This window comes from Phasianus colchicus, chromosome 13, assembly GCF_987193195.1.
Source record: "Phasianus colchicus chromosome 13, bPhaCol1.hap1.1, whole genome shotgun sequence".
Lineage (NCBI taxonomy): Eukaryota > Metazoa > Chordata > Aves > Galliformes > Phasianidae > Phasianus > Phasianus colchicus.
The window spans coordinates 15,655,044-15,675,279 of NC_143448.1; the positions used below are offsets into that span (position 1 = coordinate 15,655,044).

General features: G+C 39.3%; 2 protein-coding genes across 20 annotated transcripts in view; one reads left to right on the plus strand and one right to left on the minus strand.

Moving 5' to 3' along the window:
• The window catches only part of LOC116243858 (uncharacterized), a 654,784-nt gene that overhangs the window by 596,218 nt on the left and 38,330 nt on the right, over positions 1-20,236 (minus strand). The window lies entirely within an intron of this gene.
• Positions 1-20,236, plus strand: part of CDYL2 (chromodomain Y like 2) — a 55,272-nt gene that overhangs the window by 32,670 nt on the left and 2,366 nt on the right. The window contains exons 4-7 of the mRNA XM_031615513.2: positions 5,345-5,562; positions 12,985-13,157; positions 17,700-17,910; positions 18,650-18,793. Of these exons, the coding sequence (XP_031471373.2) occupies positions 5,345-5,562; positions 12,985-13,157; positions 17,700-17,910; positions 18,650-18,793 (746 nt within the window). The remainder of the gene's footprint in view (positions 1-5,344; positions 5,563-12,984; positions 13,158-17,699; positions 17,911-18,649; positions 18,794-20,236) is intronic.

Consider the following 20,236-nt stretch of genomic DNA (forward strand, 5'->3'; position numbering starts at 1 on the left):
GTCAGCTGTAAACGTGTAAGTAGCCCAGATGATGCCAATGACACTTCAGATTGCCTCTTCAGTTTGAGCTCATGTGAGCCTGCTTAAAAAGTAAGGTGCTCCTCTAAAAAGTCTATGTTATTCACTGAGGAAGTTCTGTTACAAAATGCATCTTTTCACAGCATTGATTCCTATATGTAGATTCCTATATGTAGATGTTCTTTCTAGAACTGAAGAACTCTAAGGTCAAACGAGATGCTGTTTGTCCCCACAGAACATAGAAGCAGTGTCCCCTGTGAGCACTCAGTTTTGGCAGAAAGCAGCCCCGTGTTTGGCCGTGCTGGGGCTCCTGCCTCGTGGCTGATGCACGCAGCTCTTGCATTGCTGACCTCCCTGGAGGCAGGAGATCTGTGACTCCCAATCCGGTCCTCTAAACAAACCATACCCAGCGGCAATACCACAGTAGGAAATCCCTCCAGACTTACTCTGTGATCCCCAGCACATGCATAGTGGGGAAAATTACAAAGAGGAGAGATGAGAGTGCCAAATCCAGAGCAAGCAGCAATAGTGAAAAAGGCTCTAAAGAAAAACACCAGCCTTTTTTCTTAATGCTGCCCTATAAAATTGAGAAATCATGTTTCCTGATACGGAATTTTGCATTATTTGAAATGTCAGATCACAGAATCTGGCACAACTTACTGCAATTCACTGACCTCCCCCAGCATTCACACTCACAGTAGATGCCAGTGTAACCCTGCCACATGCCCAGCGAGTATCATTTTAAGCAGGGCAGACATCATGCTAAAACTAGCCTGAAATTTTACAAATTACAAATGAAGAAAATTTGAGAGAAAAATGCCCATGTGTTGAATAACAGAAGTTTTCTTCCAAACATCTTGGGTTTCAAAACTTTCTCCAAATCCAAGCCAAGGTCCCCACGCTCTGTCCCCCGAGACCTGCAGTTCTGTGGCTGTCTGCTTGGCGGGTCTCCCACCTCGAGCTCGGAGGCAGCCAGCTGTGCCAGAGGTTTTGGGCTGTCTGCCACCGAGTCTGGAAGTCAAAAGCCCGGCGTGCCCCACCAGCACTCACAGGGCTCCCGGAGCCGGGAGGGCCTGGGTTTGGCTCTTGGAATCCATGGCTCCTGGGCAGCCCCGGGCAGCATCCTACCAAACAGACATCTGTGTCTGTTTTGAGTTTGCCTATGTGAAGCCCAAATCAATGTCAGCCTTCTCTTGCTGCTAAGTGGATGAACGCACTGAAAATATATTTAGAAATTTTCAGTTGTTCTAGAGATGAAGATGTTTGGTGTGTATATACATCTACATGGCTATGGGTAATTGTTTCCTGCTTAACCATAGATACAACTCTCACAAACAAGCAATTTACCCCAGAGAGATGAATGCAGATGTACAGATGTATGCACAGAATTCTATATACAGCATCACAGAGGGATGGCACTCTCACATGCTGAAGTTGGGAGAGCCCTTTTATATCAAAACCTCTCTCCTGACATCTACACTTCCCCTCATCAGGAGAGCAATGTCATCTTTACTGGCAGTTATTTAAGGGTCTGCAAATTGGAAAATGCTGAAAATCTCTGCAGGAGAACATCCACAGATGCTCCCAGGAGCTAGCAAAAGCATTCCTTCTGATGACATTTGTTGTCTTCTGTTATCACATTGCTATTTCTCTCCATACATTGTAATTGCGAGTGATTGTTTTGTCAGGTTTCTTGACAGCATCAAGAAACATCCCCTTTTAATTTTCTTTCCTTTTCTACATCGCTCTATTTCTGTACCATCTGCTGAAGAATTTTTGCTTGTCATGTATCACTAACCACTGCTTTTCTCCATTACAGAAATCTTTGTAGTCTCATGGTGCCCTTGATTTAAATATTCTCTATGAACTTAGTCATTGCTTCCTCTTGTTTTTTTAGCTTGTTCAGTTTTATTTATTCTGGAGATGTACTGGCAGTAAAAGACAGCCAAATATGCTTGCTTTCTCAGTTTGGATAAAAGCTCATTGCTTTTAGATATCTTACAGATGCTCCCTTAGCTGGAGAAGTCTGAAATTATTAGTAAATTATCACCAGAACACTGTTATTATGTACAGTATTAACCATTACCCACAAGAAAAGAGACAGGGAAAGGCTGTTGGGCTGACAGGAATACCAAACTGTTCTACCAGTGAGAATAAAGGAACATGTTTTATCTCACCTACAAAAAATGAAACGCATGGAACTTTTCATTTAACATAAATGCACGCTGCTAATAAAAGGAGCAGTCCAGACCTTCTTGCCACAACATCATTATTCCCATCCCTTCCCTGGCACCAGTTTTAGTACTCTTGAGCCTACAAGGTGAACCAGATCTCTCCTTTCCTACTCTTGGTCTACCTTATCTTCTTAGATTCTAAATTGCTAATCTGTTTTCTGCAGCTCCTAGTACAACAGTCTGGAGTCTTCAGGCACCTTCTAGTACCAGCAGTAGTAACAGTAATATCTCTGCATTTCCTCTCCTTTGATGGCAGCAGAACGCGAAAAATGGCACAGGGACAGGCGACTGAAGTGGTGAAGCGGATTACAGACTAAAAGAGTTTTCAGTGTGGGGAGAGGCAGGCTGAGAGGGGATATGATCAAAGTTTACAAAATCATCAAGGCCTCCAGTAAAATAAATGCAGAACTGTCATTTCCTAAATCCCTCAACAGCAGAACTAGGGGCCACTTAGTGAAACTGGTGGATCATCAGATAAAAGCACAGATGAAAGAAAATTCTTCTCTCTGCAGTGGTTACTAAACTTCTCAAACTCAGACCACAGGAGGCTGAGGAGACAGACGGCATCAACAGGCTCAAAAAGGGATTAGAGAAATCCATGAAAAGGTCCACAGTCAAATACTGAAGGAAACACGAAGGATGAACCTTCAATATTCCTGCACGACATGCAGGGATGATACCAGGGGAAAGGACTGCAGAAAACGGCCAAGCTTGGCATGTATCTTAAATAGCATCCTTCATTGCCATTCTTGGAAATGGCACCAGTAGTCTGGGAATATCCCAATTTCCCTTAAAGATATTGAAACTTCTTCTAAATATATCTTTAGATACCTTCCCAAGTCATACTAGTAGTTAAAAACAAAGTAATAATTAGATTAAACTCCCACTAAAGGAAGGATTATTTTCTGCTTTCTATTTGTACTTAGACTGAGCATAATGTAGTCCCTCCTAAGCTGGTAAACTACATTTAGAAGTACCTAAAGCTTCCTTAGTTAATTTGTGACATCCTTAATTTATTTCACATGCATGACAGATTACTTGGTGACGGCCTCTTTCTTCCTTTGTCACAGTCATTTTTCATCTTGGCATGCAACGCTACTGTTTACCTTTGTGTGCATTCAGCAGGTGCTAACTTATTAAACTTCTCGCAAAGGCAGTTGGATGCCTTACAGCAAGCCTTCAGAAGCTCCACCACATCCATACAACAGACCTTCTAAATGGGCCTGATTTCACTCGAGTTTTGTCTTTGGATTTTGCCGATCATTTTGTCCAGTTTATCAGATTAAGCAAGATTACTGGGATGCTCTGTATACACTGAGACAATTCACTCACTGTATGTTGCTCTGTTAACCATCCATCCTTGGAAATGACACTTCTCCACGTATGCTCCTCTCATATTTAGATCTTGCATAACCCCAGTTACATTTTTGTCAGCTGGCATACAGTTAAAATACTATGATAAAATTTATCATTTCTTACATCATATATTTGATTTACAAATGGAACACATTCCTCAGGCAAAGAAGGATGCAACATAAAAATATGAAAGAAAATATTTCTATGAGGCTTTTGGTTGAGCTGGATCATCTGTGCAAATTAATCTTCTACCATTCTCTTAGCATCTGTATTTGAAATAGGCAAGGCTTAACCTTAAACACCAGCTATCAGTACAGTTAACTCCGACACATCGTCCACTTCATGTTCACTCATGCCTCTGATCTTTTAACTTCTTCACCATTTAAATCCTCTGCGTAATATAATAGGGCAATATTTCGGATGGGATCTCTTAATGTAACTAGAAAGAGTTTTGTGAAGTAGCAGACTTCTTAACAAATGTGCCTTTCTACATGTAGATAAATGTGTACACATGTGCACACTCATTATATGAAGAAGCCAAATGACACAGCAGTTGAATACTAATAAGCACTCTACATATTTTTAGCATCATATGTGATAATTGCAGTATATATATCAGCATTTCACATACTGTGAGTGATTCCACAGGCCACTGCAAATGTTCAGTCACCTGTGCAATCACCAAATTGAAACAAGTTTTGAAACTATTTCAATGAATAGAGAGGCTTTAATCTCTGTTCCTCAACAACCTGTCCCTGCTTTCCTTTTAATACCAATAGCATGAAACCTGTAATTAGAAAAGGAATCTTGCATAAACATCTTGTAAAGATATTCTTAGTGTCCCAATATATTGCCTATAACAACAGAACTGTAAGGATGAACAAGGTAATAGTATATAGGTCACACAAAGTGTAAGAGAATAAACTGCTTTGACAGAATAAACTGCTATTGCTCTCATTTGTGTTTAAGGAGGAGCTTTATCTTTCTTTTCAAGGTTCCATTTTTTCCCTAACGCTGGATACCTTCCAAAATAGCATCAGCATTAATCCTTTCAGAGTACAAAGACCAATATTAATATCATAGGTGAAAGTCAGCTTACTGTGACTGTAAAATGTAATAAGGAAAAGCTTGGGGTCACAGCAGTGACAGCAACTTCTAACGCTAACCAAATGGGCAGAGAAAAGAATGCCAGGTGAGGTACCTGTCTGCTCAGTGAGAACTTCCCTTACCTACTGTCACATAGAGATGCTCATCAAGAGACAACTTGTGTTAAAATTACCATTTTGTAATGACTTTTTGATCACCATGAAAGGAAGCAAATATAACTTTGAAAGTTGTGACATGGACAAAATTTGTCAAGTTTCATCCAAAGCTGAATTAGAATTTTGTACAAAATTCAGTTATCATCCTGAAGTGATAAGGACCATGATATAACTGCTTTCATCTTCAAAGTAGAACTGAATGCCATATGGAGTACCAGTCCTACATGCTGTAATTCACTTGAGCCAGTGCTTGTCTGATCAAAAAAAAAAAAAAAAGTTGGAATGTAAAGCTCTAAGGAATAATAAGAATGGCTTGAGCTCACATTTGACGAGACAGGCATACTTTTGATTTACCAAATTTATCATATAGAGGCTATTGTAAAATGTCACGTTATGTTTAAGCTAATAAAAAGTATGAGTCAATTTCTTTGAAGGTATGGGCATAATTATGTTTTGATTATTTCAATCTGAAAGGTACTCCTCTGGCCAATGGAAGCTTGAATCTACACAGCACTGTGAAAAGGAAACTAGATGGGGAGAAAGATTATGTCTTCGATAAGAGACTGAGATACAGCGTGCGTCAAAATGAAAGTAACTGCCGGTTCAGGGACATTGTGGTGCGGAAAGAAGATGGTTTCACACATATTTTGCTGTCGAGTCAGACTTCAGATAACAATGCACTGACCCCAGAGGTAAGCAAGTAGCCTTAGAAGCCAAAGAGAGTCATCCTAATGTGTGGGTTATCTTGGAAACACTGCATTTGGACTGTATTTTAAGTATTTTTATCCTAATTGATTATCTTAGAAAAAAAAGTCTGGAGCTCAGATATATCTAACTTTTCCATGCTTGGGATTTCTATGAAAAAGAATGCAATGGAAATTATTTTTGAATTGACATGTCTGAAACTGAAAAGCAGAGCTAAGGAAAGGAAAGACAGTCTGCATTTCCAGCGTGGAGTTGTATGAAGCAGATGTTGCCATGCTGAAGTTACTGATATATGCCATTTTTAGTGAAATCTAGTCTCATATTAATTTAAATAGTGCTCCAGTTGTTGCATAGGGAGGTATTTGAGGTTATATTCTGAAACAGTAATTGTAAAAGTATACCTTGATCCCTAATTGCTTGTTTTCTAAATCACTTTATGAATCTTTATTTATGAAATCTTTGCCAATTAAGGGCTCTGTTCCCAGCTGAATTGCATAAAGATGTTCAATATATAAATGGTACTAATTAATTCCCTGGTTTCACAACAAAACACACTCAGGGTCAGACTTGTAGCTTGTACTACTCAAGTACAAACAACAGTCACAGGAAGGGCTGAGGAGCTATTCCCTCCATGCCTCATAATCTCAGCAAAGTTGTGGTATTCACTTTCTATGTCAGAACAAAAGGAGTGTAAAGAAATGCCTGCACCAGGATGCATGTCTTGGAGAGCAGACAACATGCTTGATTCTTTCCATGAAGGCAGTAATGGCCTGATGGAAAAGATTTGCCATACATCCAAGGAGAAGCCTTAGGAGCTGCCTCCCATCACCAGTTTGGCTGTCCAAGCATTCTGCAGACTCCTCCCCAAGCTGCCCTTTTCTGCCCTTGACATCCCAGGGCAGCAACTTCACATTAAGGCTATCTGTGTGAGCACCATTTGATGCAAACATAGACTGCAACTTTTAGGAATTATTTTATTCAGTAAGAAACTGAGTAAATTGTAAATGAATTTACTTACAGTGAGCTTCAGATAAAACCACTGGCAGGCATGATGGGCCCTCAGTTTGACTCCACCTTCCCAGATGCACACAAACACATGGGCATTAATACATAGAATTTGTTTAAACTGTGGGTACCTACCTTTATCACTCCTAGTTTTTAAACTATTTAATGTTTAAAAAGACTATCTCAGTAATTAACCCAGAACACCAAATACCTGCTTTTAATACTAGTTCCTTAAAACACATTAGATGATTGCATCAAATCCATCATTCCATCCATGTATTAATTGCCACTAATTAACACTGCAGGTAAATTAAAGGAAGAGCCCAAGGGCCTGAAAAAAGGCACGAAATCAAGGGCTTGCTCTGCTCAGGCTGAACAGACATATCTTCACGTTGCTGGCTGTGCAGGTCCACATCAGCAGTGTTCAGATGCACTAACCAGTGAATGAGCTCAAGCTCTTCAGGTCTGCCAAACCAATCCATTTCATTTTTTGACAGCATGCAATATGCCAGGGGCCCCCTCTGTATGAGGAGAAATGATTAGCACGTAATAGCCCTCTTCTTGTGTCACTCCATTTGGCCATCTCTAGAATCTGTATGGAAGTTCATTTGAAAATGAGAAAACACATTTCAAAAAGCTACATTACTGACCAGAAGCTGGATGGTTGGGAATTAATCAAGCTAATGAGCTCTCCACATTTAGATTGTCTGTTTAAAACCTATCCAGGCTGAGAGCAACTGGAAGTTGTTCCCCTCTGTCGGCCGCTTGCTGGCAAACATGAGACTGCTCCTTTGGCCTCCATCCAGAGAGCAGCCCGTGAGCATTCACACCATGAAATCCAGCACCTCCAGTATTGGCAATTTCAGCAAAAAAATCAAGACACTGACAGGAGGAACATGTTGAGTGCCTTGTCCTACAGATTGTCGCCCATAGCCACAGTTAAGACAAACTGACAGAGTAGTTCAAGGAAGTTAAGAACAGTTTTAGTTGTGACAACTTTTGTGAACCCTGAGTAATAAAAAGGCACAAACACGAAACCCCCACAAATGTAAGGAAGTGTTTCATTTTGCCAGAAGAAAGCTAACTTTAAGTTTGATCAGACACTCAGTAAATTACGTTTGCCAAATCCAAAATGGTTAATTTATTGAGAGTGGGTTTCCTTGGTGTGGTTAACATCATGGCAGTTCTCAGCCATCCGTGGCAGGAAAAAAAAAGGTGTGCACTGCCCACAGTCATTATAAAATTAACCTCACACAAAATCACTCCCACTCTTGAACACCCCTTCTTCCCTTTGTGTTTTATTGAAATCTTCCCATGAAATCCAATAGTTTTGTTCATCCCCTGCCCTCTAGCATTTATGCCAATGTAATTAAAATAACTAATATTTAGGATTGTGGCACAGCGTTCTGCATGTCAAAGCTGACTCAAAATCAGATCTTTTCCTACACAATGAATTTATCACTTCACTTATGGCCATGAAGCCTATTCATGCTACAAAATCAAACTCAGCTTAGAAAAGGCTGCCTGCATTTTCACTGTACATTTTGGTAACCACAGCACACCTGCGGTTTTGTGCAGGTGACTGCAGCACAAAATGTGCCGATGCTCTTCCAGCACTATTTGCACCAACTGAAGTTGGCTCAGTGCCGTTTACAGGATTTGAGATTTTTCTACCAAATGTTCAGGGCCTGTAGAAATCCTTTCTTACATTTTAAGACCTTATAAAACTTTCAGGCCGGTGTCACAAAATGGAATGGCTTCTTTTTTTATTGCAATGGCTTAAGTTTGCTACTTTTAAAATTCATTTCTAAAAAAGATACACAAACCATTTCATCATTACAATTTCCAGTGGCACATTTTAGCACATTTTCTCTCAGAGGTCTTTTGCTGCTTCTGAAGTACATTCTCCATTGATGTCGGTGCTGCTGTAACACAGCATATTGCGAGATCCAAGTTCTGTTTCAAACTTAATATTAAATGGATCCACCCACTATTTTTTTTACCTTATAGTATTAAATATAGAGTTAATACCCCACTGAATGAGAATCAAAACATACCCTAGCAGCTAATGTTTGTATCCAAGACTGATGCAAGTACCACTTCATATGGAACAGTCAGGTTTCAAGTTTCTAGCCATCAGAATTAAAGGGCTGAAAGTTCTACCAGGTGCATTTTGGAGCACTGGCTTGCCTTCACTTCTCACTTACAACTTCAGAAAAAAGATAAAATGTGGCTGTTTTCTGCATTTTTGCTCTCATACACAGAGAGATTATTTCATTGGCCAGTCCTTACTCCCAGCGCTGGTCTTGCAGGTTCATAGCTCCTCTATTTGTCAAACAGAACAGACTCAGACCTGTCTGCATAAAGAGGCAGTCAGTAACAAAAGGTGTCCATATGTAAAAAGTCGCAATGGTGGAGGCTCTCACACAACTGAATGACTTTAAAATTTTGCTTTACTACAATATTTACAAAATATTTACCTTTAAACAAATCAGTAGTAAATCCTAGCGATTCAGAGAAGTTAACCTTTTAAACCTGCACTCCTGTTTTTATGAACAAGAGACTTCTGTTCAAGATACTTTGTGTAATGAAGGCGATAAGTTCCCAGCTTCCTGATTTCCCTGGAATGTAAGCAATATTGAAAGGAAAGGGCACCAAACACCTTTTAAAACTTCCTCTGTCCTGTGAAAGGCATTGAAATAAGCTTTGGGAAGTTTAATGAAATCTTTAAACATTTTCTGTTTATTCTGCAGTACAAGGTCCTATTAAAGAACTAACCAACTTGTTTTCTTGACGGGATTAAAAAAACAAGCAGCTTTTAAGGAAGTGATAATTTTATTGTATACTTGGGCTCCAATAAAACAGTAAGTGAAGCATTAGGGCTGGTCTAAATTTGGAGCTTGATAGATTTTGGCCCATATTGTTTTCTAAATGCTGCTTCAGAAATGTTCGTAAAATAAATGCAAATAAAAATACTGCCCCCACAACCGAAAACTGCCTAAAAGACCATTAAAAAAGCTAATTAAAAGAAGCTTGAGAATATTTTATGACTTATATTAAGAATTATTAGCATATTGATGGAAAAGAAGTGGAATCATTTAAATAATTAATACAAATAATTATAATTATTGCTTACTCAGAATATTAATATAAATAAAATAATATAATTATTGATAATCATGTTTATATTAATAATTTGGAGTACTCAAGAGTACTGCAGTGGAACCCTGCTAATAGTCATTTTAGTCTATTACTAAATGGGACAAATGCCATAGTTATACCAAAATGATGGAAGGTTAAAGAACCAAAAGCAAATGGAATCTGATCAGTGTAACCAAAACCACATAGAATCTCTGTCAGTGTAAACTGAATTCCTTGCTGTGTTAAATGGAAATTTTACTTAAACACAGACAGCAGGTTCTGAGCCAAAATTATACATTGTATGATGCAGTTTAGTACATGGTTCTGTAACCCTAAAAACAAACCATCTCTTTTATCTTATTTTATTGTTAATAGCTTTATTATAATCATTTAAACACCTGTAGGGAAATATCTATGCATACACTATTGAACAGCAATGCTGAAGGCATTTGGAGCTGCAGCGGACAGCAGGGTGGATGTAAATAGGCTGAGTGACAAGATAACCAGGTGAACTTTGGTCTGCACAGGCACAGGAACAAGGGAGTTACTATATTTCAGTGAGCTTCTGAATTTAATAATGAAGTTAACCAGCTCACAGATATTTGCACCCCTCCTCCCCCCTCCAAAACTTTTGGAGATCTAAAATACTGCTCCATTGGTTTTTTTCTGTTTTCTCATGCTGTTTTCTATTTCTAGAAAGTAGTGGAGCAGTGGAAATAAATTTCCAATCCTGCTCAGCAGCACAACTCAGAATACTATCAAAGCCTTCCCATTTTCCACTATATCCCGGAAATCAATTCCTAATAATGGACCTTTAATATCATTCTCCAAAACACTGAAAAAACAGCACTAGCAGAATATTGTCTCTTCCTCCCAGCTGTATAGCCTCTGCTCCTAATGCTGATCGGTGAACTTTTAGATGGCTTTTGCCATCCAAATCAGTGAGGGGAAAGGTAAAAAAGAGAAGCGTGTCACAGTATTGATGTGCTTGAAGGATAGCAGTGGTATCATCAAAGAGATGGTACATAAGCAAATGTCACTGGGAGAAGGGGCACAGAAGAGAAAGTTGCTGAATGGAGTACCATTTTGTGGCATCATATTTAAAGCAAAACTCCCCATTGCATATAAAAATGTTTGACTGTTACTGTCTGACATTATTTATACATCTTCCCTAAGAAAGAGCAGATCTTCAGGACATTTAAAATGAACTAAGAAGGCAATCTTGCATTCACATGTAACTAGAAAAATCTTTTTTTTTTTTTTAATCTAACATTCACCACCTTCTCAAGTTTCTTTTTCAATTTTGGACAGAGGATTTTGTTATTTCTTTTTTTTTGCCTTCATTTCCCCTTTACAAAATGTGCAGTTGTGCCTCTATTTCTACCAAGTGAGGGCTGAGACATCCTCTGAGATTCTGAGAATAAGCAGTGCTTGTAACATTGCTAATGGCATTTTTGTACCTGCACAAGAATTTCAAATGCACTTCCAAATCCTGCACTGAATTGCTTCGGTTCCACACACTGTCACATACTTGTTGATACAGAAGTTCTGAAGTGCATCTGTAAACCAAAGCAAGTAAAAGTCCACCACTTGTTCTCCCATGTGCCAGACCCAGCAGCCAGTTACATGCAGGGGGTTTATGCAGACAGATGGAAAACAGCCAGGTAGCATTGCACTCTCAAACTTGCTCTCAGAAGCCACAAGAATCCTTACAGAAGTCTACCTAGTTATCATAGAATCGTAGAATCATGGAATCATTAAGGTTGGAAAAGACCACTGAGATCATTAAGTCCAACTGTCAACCCATCCCATCTGCCCACTGACCACATCCCTCAGCACCACATCTCCACGTTCCTTGAACACCTCCATGAGCTGTGACTCCCCCACCTCCCCGGGCAGCTGTGCCACTGCATCACTGCTCTTTCTAAGAAGTAACGTTTGCTAATACCCAACCTGAGTCTCCCCTGGCCAACTTCAAGCCATTCCCTCTCATGCCATCCTTGTTACTTGAGAGAAGAGGCCAACTGCTGCCTTGCTCCAACCTCCTTGCAGGGAGTTACAGAGAGGAGCAGGAGGGTCGGTCTCCTCTGAACTTCTCTTCTGGGTTTAGGGACATATCTTAAACATAGCGCTTCAGAGATCTAAGAACTTTTTGGAAACAGAAAGCAGTGAACAGAAATAATTACGAGCGAACAGTCTTATTTTTCTCTTGCGTAGAAACCATATTTGATCCCCAACCACATTTTGCTGTCTTTTACCAAATTTAACCGTGAGCAGAACTTTCAGCACGAATGAGAAAGAAAGATTGACTCAGCTGGGCCCTGTGTAAAGGAAGTACTTTGACACATGAGTATGCGTAAGGGCAGGACGCGTCACACCAGGTGAAATGATGGCCCTACTCAAGTGTGAAGAGCAGCTCACTGCAGAGGGGAAGCTCAGATTGCTTAAATCAATTACAGCTTCCAACCTGTGTTGAATTGTCACAAGGAGCTGCCCACCAGAACTTTATGAAATAATATTTCCATTTAAAAATCATTAGGAAAACAGTTGTACTCAGATGAAGGGCTATTTCCTTACAATAACAGCAGCTCAGTTCTGTACAGACTTTGATTAGTTCGATTTATGATGCGATTAATAGCTCGATCCTGTTCTAAATCAGAGTGTAAAAATGTCTCTCTCCCTACCGGCTTCTTTGCTTTAACTTTTGTAGACTGTAACAATATCACTGACCACAGAAAAATGAATATTTGTCATGTCAATGTATATGATGTCCTCTTGTCCTACCTTGCTCTGATTCATGCCATATAAACCAAAGCAGTTGAAGAACTGAAAAAATGGGGTTTACAGGTCTTATTTACAACTGGGGGAGATTTATAGGCTATTGTTGTGGTAATCATGTTACAGAGGATATAGTGATGTTCACTGAATATAAACTATGAAAACAAAAAAAGTCGTATTTGAAATTATTAAATTGCAATCAAATACCATAAGGTAGCTAGAATTTCCCACAGAACAAGCCAAATCCTAAAAACTCTTTGAATTAGTAAGCATCTACCAAGCACTTCCAAAGATAAAATATTTTGTAAACTCTCAGTGTTATCATTCTATTAAAATTATGCAAATATATATATATATATATAGTTGATGTAAATATTAATAGTGCCCAAAATTTAAGTCTCTCAAAATCAATAAGGTTTGTAAAACTAGGGAAATGATATTGCAACGGCATGCATGTCGAATTGTTTACTTTTCTTTATCCACAGATCATGAAGGAAGTTCGGAGAGCATTGTGCAATGCATCAGCTGATGACAGTAAACTCTTACTTCTCAGCGCAGTGGGAAGTGTATTCTGTAGTGGCCTAGATTACTCATATTTAATTGGCAGGTTATCCAATGACAGAAGAAAGGAAAGCACTAGGATTGCAGAAGCTATAAGGTGACCCAAGCTTACCTATGATCTCTAAATTATGAAATGCAGTGTGTGATTATAAAGATATTTATCAGGTCCAAAAATGTTGTATATTTAAGTGTTGATTGCATTCTAATTATAGTACTGCAAATTTGTTTAGTGAAAACCTTGGACCTTTCCTTATTACAAAAGAAAGCACATTTATTCCAGTGCTAACTATCCATAGGGATTTATTTTATTCCACTTCTCTGTACTTAATACTTCAAATTAATCCTCCAAATTTAAATACAACTTTGTTGTTGTTTTTCCAAATTAACTATTGCTTCATTTTGTAAAGTGGTTCCTGAAAGGCAGATATTTTACTTGTTTTAATGTTCATCATTTTAATGAATTTCAGTACAAATGGGAATCCATGGCTAAGTCATATTCTGTTGAAACAACAGTCTTCCACTGTATTTCTGAACCTTATTAGACGGGTCTCCATTCTTTTTCTTAAATTACTTAAAATATATGCAAATGTAGTTTTATTTTCATAACTAAAATGTGACTTTCCTTATACACATATCACATTACCTCAATAGAAATTGGGACTTTATGACATGCAGTCTACAAATCAATCTGCACAATACATCACCAATGATTTACATTATCCACAAGGTATACTTCATACATATTTGGCAGATCCTCCAGTATAAATCAACATTGCTCCCCTGAAGTCAATGATGTTGCACCAGTCTATACCAGAGGAGGGTTTGGTCCTTCTATTTTTTACTCCCTAGAAATACTGTTATTCTAAGAGCTTGATGATTTTAAGCAGCAGATTCCTACAGTTCTATGAAGGAATTCTTAAGAGTTTGTTTTACAACGGACCTGTATTTTGGATGTATAACACAAGCTTAAGTACAGTTGTTACATGACATGTTAACTGCCAACTCTCTTGGTTACAACTAATGCACATCAGTTTGGATTCTCAGTTTAATACTGCTGAAATTCTCAAAGTAGCAAACATTTTGAAAGAATTAAAATGTACTTCTTAAAATATAATAAACCACAACCAGTTTTTAAGACTCTAGCTATGCCTGAATATCACTCAGTGATATCTTAACAAGAAAATCTCTTTGAAGGGATTTTTTTAAATGTGAGGGATTTCTGAAAATTCAGAAGCAAAAGAAAAGAAAACAGTGGGAGGGAAGAAAATTTGATAACACAGACACACTCACCCTCCCTGAAAATATACAAATTTAATATTATTTATGCAAATATTGTATAGATAGGTATTGTTATATATGTGCACATTTTTCTGCACACATTTAATATACAGGCATACTGCCAGATCTGCATCATAATGACTATAATCCAAACTACAAGGCTGTTTTTCTACCCTTGGGCTCACCAAATGCTCTGGAACTATTCTACAGTGCCCTTCTCCTCATCAAGAATGTCAGCTTCGAGCCCACTGGAAACAGATTTTTATTGTACCTCTGGAAACAATGCACTACTTTTTTCCATTCAGCACTCTCTGTGCTTTCTACGAACAAAGGACTGAACTCATGGAAAATATACCATAATCAGAGGAGTACAAATGTACACTTTGCTTTCTCAGTGGTTAGGATGTCCTCAAACACATTAATGCATCTCTGCCTCCACTGCTCCACATCAAATTAGACCATACGCTTCTAGCAAAATCAAATTAAAATCTTCATTACCATGTGTTTCCACTTGCTAAACTACAGATCTCATGTACTGATCACAAGTTAAAACTAAAGTTTAAATACCCACCAGATCTCATCTCACATGAGTGATTTGTTTGGGCCCTGTCCTCATCCGTTGCCTTTGAGCTTTCAGCTCATGATGTCAGCTTCTCTGTGTACTGCACCAGCCAGGCATGCCTGGCACTGCACACCTGAAGCAGGGGCAAGGCAGACAGACGGACTGCACTGCAACAGGCATGCATGGCCAGAGAGCTCTGCACCCACAAGACTTGCAGGAAGGCATTTCCAGCAGCAGCCTCCCTCGTTGCACTACCGGTCAGGCATCACTGTGTGACCCGACACATAAAGTTCTGTGTGCAGTCAGAAGAAAAGGAAGAATGACTTTACTTGCCCAACTTCTTTACAGCCTTTGATGTCCCTATGAGTTCTAACTGCAGCACTGCAACAACACTGAAGTATCCCAGAGTGTGCTTGATGGTCTGCTTTCCAGATCTCCTCCAGCAAAAGCAAAACCTTCTATATGTGATACTTATTCCTGTCTTCAAACCTAGCTTCTGCTGTCAAACAAGAATTACATCTTCCAGTTCTTTTCAAAGACTGGCTTGAATTGAAAGAAGGATCTTCCAGCCCTGCAACTACATGTGTGAATATGCGGTTTGGAGACTTGGGAACATGCCAGGTTCTGGGGACAGAGAACTCACTGAAACATGCAGCATGTAAACAGGGAGCACAGATAAATGGAGCATTGGACATTGCAGCTTCTGTAGACCAAGTTCAGGCATTTGTTCCCCCTGCCGCTATTTTAGCCTTCTGCTCCATGCCCTCCTGTTGTGCCATACTGTTGCTCAGCCTCCCAGTGTGACGGTGGCTGAATGTCTTCTCAATGTTCTGTTCTACTTTTTTCCCATCTCCAACCCTTCCTTCCTTACTCACTTACGTGAAGATTTCACATTTCCTTCATTTCTTTCCCTTTGTGAACACATTCTCCTTTGTTTCTGCTACCCATCATCTACCATTTCCTCCCCACACTACCAGCTGTTTTTCCATATTCACTTTCAGGTCCCACTTATCCCACACGCTTCCTGCTTTTTTCCACAAGTTTTCTTCTGCTTCCATGTGGTCCTCAGATCGGCTGCCATTACTTATCCACACTGTTTATTTTTGCCTATCATCACATCCCTGTTTCCTAAGTGTACTTAGTCCTATTTGCAAAGTTTACTACAAAGGTTCACAGAATTCTGGAATTAATCAGGTGCAGCGACCTACAGTCATTACCCAAGCATAAACAAGCCCATAAACAAGCAATGATGAACAGCATTGTTTCTGCAAACAAAAATGAACCACGACTCTCCTTAGCTCTGCCGTCCTCTTGAATGAAATTATTTTGAACACATAAATACAGTGTTCCTTATTTCACTCTATTTGTCTTTCTTCTGATCTTCTGTTTTATTCCCATGCCTTTCTGTTTTCTCATAGTCAAAAAACAATTCCTTACTAGACAGCCTGGAAAACAGAACTCATTCTTTGAACACCACAGTACTGAGTGATTTCAGACTCATTGTTTTCATTTAAAATACAGCCAATGTCCTTGCACTCCAGTCTGACAAAATACTTATCTTCAGCATGTTTTTTATTGTTTGCCAAATCAGGACTCTAACCTGGAAGGCACACCTCCTGTTCTCAGATGTGCAAGTCTAGGTCTTCATGACCTCAATGAGAGAGCTGCAACTCCCTGAAAGGCACATTTGACAAAATGCAATGTTCTTTCCTAACATCAGTCAGCAATAATGCACTATGGATCTAATAAATACCCAGGGCTGGAACAGAATCACCTCTCTTGTTTTGAACTTCATCTATGTATGTCTCTTTTCTCAAGTAATTGAGCATCTGATTTGCCTTCATAAACTGCTGTGCACAGGTTGATAGAGTCCATAATCTGCCTACAATTACACTCTATTTTTTCCCTAAACAGTGTATAGGCTATTGCATTCAACAGACGGCTTTCCACAGTTCTTGCGAGGTGACTTATTTAAAATATCTCCTCATTGCACAGAATTAAACATGTTCCAGTTCATTCACCCAGGTGAATCAAATTACATCTACTTCCCCATTAGATCTCATTGCCTCACACTTTCAGTTGTAGGTGGGCAAAGGGTAGTTATTTGTTACGTCTTTGCCTATGTTGTTTGCAACAAAGACCCAGCAGATCACCAGCCTTACTCTTTTCCTGCCCCAAAATTTCTATTTCTCTCTGATTCCCCTTTGTGGATCTTGTTCTTCTAGCTGTTGTGCCATGAACAGTCGCTGTCTCCCAGTCCACTGTTGGGACTTGCAGAAACCTTTCACATAAGATCCAAAGAAAAGCTTTTGAAAACATAAATACCCAACAATATACCTATGAGCCTCCTGTCTTTCACACTATATTACGTACATCAAGTTAGCCAAACGTGATCATCAGAGTCCATACTAGCCACTCTGGAGCAAAGTGAGAAGCATGAGAAGCACAGTGTGTACCAACAACTGAGTTACTGGTCCACAAGTAAAACTAACCCTAACCAAACCACTCTGCAAAAAGTATCATAGTCACTGCATTCCAGTTATTTAGTTCATATACAACACATGCAAAATGTATTAATATCCTAGGAACTATGAAAGATTAAATAATTAAATAGGAGAGAAAATTTGTGTGCGTGAAGTAGAAAATATCTTTCAATTCTGATCTTGTAAAACTGGGCCATGGCATTTATTGAGTTCACCAGTGGTTCTGATTTGTTTTCAGATTAAATACTTTTAAGTTCGGGATTTTTTCTAAGTGTTGCTTCTGTATTCAAGATCTTTCTTTTATTTTTTATTTTAGGGATTTTGTAAAAGCTTTTATTCAATTTAAGAAGCCAATTGTGGTTGCTATCAACGGCCCTGCTCTTGGGTTAGGAGCTTCAATTTTACCACTATGTGATATCGTTTGGGCAAGTGAGAAGGCATGGTTTCAGACACCATATGCAACAATCCGACTCACTCCAGCTGGCTGCTCATCATATACATTCCCACAAATTCTGGGTGTTGCACTGGTAAGGTTTTCCACTTCATACTGCTGAAGAACCTTTGTTCAACTCATGCTCTTCTTTCTCTCTATAAAATGTAAACCAGAAAACAACTTTCTCTGAACTGTCATAAGAGGAAATGTAATCCATGGAAAGTTCATCTAATTCCTACCAATGTCCTGTTTCTCTGAATTCAATAAATTCCACCTGCTGTATTCAGGAAAGACTTACACAGGTGGGAAAAAAAAAAGATTTTCAAGATGATGGTAGAAAAGAGAAGAAATGCTTCAGCAGAATGCTGTTCCAGAGTTCTTGTCTTGTGCTGTTTTGTGTTGTGCTGTGTTAGGAATGTGCAGTAACACAGCTAGATGCTGTTCTCTACTACTCTAAAGATGATCCACAGTAATTCCCATAAATTTGCTTCATTTTTAGCAAGATAACAAAGCAGAATTTGCCCCACAAAGTATTTTATGCTCTTGGCACAATAACATCACATTATTGACAGTTGCTCTTGTAAAATCAGCAATACAGACTCATCACGCATGCCAGCACATTTCTCTTAAGTGAAACAAACCCATGCTGTGCTCTGGCCACCTGCACAATCCTTAAATAGCTACCAAAACTCCTTTTAAAGTATTTTGCAATATGGAAAGATACAGTAGACCATTTGTAAATTGAATTTTGAAAATAGCAGGCAAGTATGGGAAAAAAAAAAAAATCAGGAGAATTATGCCCCAAGATCTCAAGTAATCTTTTGTTTTCACAGGCAAATGAGATGTTGTTCTGTGGGAGAAAGCTGACAGCACAAGAAGCCTGCAGCAGAGGACTGGTGTCACAAGTATTTTGGCCAACAACATTTAGCCAAGAAGTGATGCTCCGAGTGAAGGAAATGGCGTCCTGCAGTGCAGTGGTAAGGAATCACACTGCTTTGTGACTGAATGGCACTTTGCAGAGGTAAGGTGTGCTCCCTAGGCTCATCATGTCAGAAAGCAGGTCCTCAGCTTCCACAGCCGTGCCTGCGGAACAGGGCTAGCAATACAAAATCTGGATAGTGATCAGCAAACTCAGGGAATTTCCCATTTTTCAGAGCAGGGAGGGTGGTTTTACTTTCCCATCTCTACATTCAGTCTATGACTAGAACCACCCTGCCACAGATTTTGAAAAGGAATTTCAGCAAAGGTTTCTTTCATGAAGGCAGAACAGTCTGAAGCTGTGCATCTATACCAGGAAATCCCTGCTGTGCCAGTAAGAAAATAAATTTGCCGTTTGCATTGTCCTGGCCTACTATGTTTCAGCTGACTCTGCTTCTTTTCTGCACCTGCATAGCTCCTGATTCTGCAAAACGTCCTATACAATGCACCAGGAGGGCAGCATGGTGCCAGCTAACATTTACAGTGAAGGAGGTTCAGACAGAGGGATTTGACCTCAGTCTGGTCACAGAGTATCATGGCAAGGTGATACAGCTGCAGCAAAGCTCTACTAACTGCAGTGCACATTGCTGCAGTTTCTTTTAGTACTTCCTGTGCCTAAATCTGTCTTAATATCCCTCCGTTCCATATAAATGATCTGTTGTAAAAGAGAAGGTAGAGACGCAGGAGATTTTTAATTAAATGAAGCACAGATTAGATCTCACCAAAGACATTCAGAATGAAACCCTGGAAATGCAGCATAAGCTTATTTGATCAAGCTGATGTAACTGCATTATGAGTTGAGAAAACCTCTGGGCCTTTCTGTGAAATCTTCCTTCCTTCACCATTACTGGCTGTCAATAAAATCCTCACCTGAGTCCTGCTGGAAAGGCTGGAGTGAACCCGTGGACAAGGTTGAGAGTTAAAAATGTTAAAGAACAGATGCATTTTCTGAGATCCTCAATGCAAATCAGGCTGAAGTCAAAGAAATGTGGACCTGATGAGCTCATCCAAATTCGCTGTGGATACTTGTTCACAGAGAAAATATGTGCAGAACCCACTATCTGCAACTAGTGCCATTTCACTGAATTATAGAAATATTATTTCATATGACTGCTTATATTATGCTAAGTAAATTTACCTCCAGAACACAGTCAGGGAGTGCTTTTTCACTTCTATAAGCATTAAAGAAAATAAACTTTAAAGTATGTGCAGTAGAGGCCCATTTCTATCCATTTCTTTTCTGATAATGATATTATGCATGGGGACCAGCTGTTTAAGTTGTACATGCATATCTGGGTTTCCAGCCTCTATAACCTTAAAGATTATTTTACAGAAAACACCTTAATTTTAAGGGGTCCCATTTCCAAAGGAAGGCATTCGGCTCCTTCTGGTAATACTTCATGGCAGACCTCCAATAAACTAAGGTACTTCAGAATCCCTCA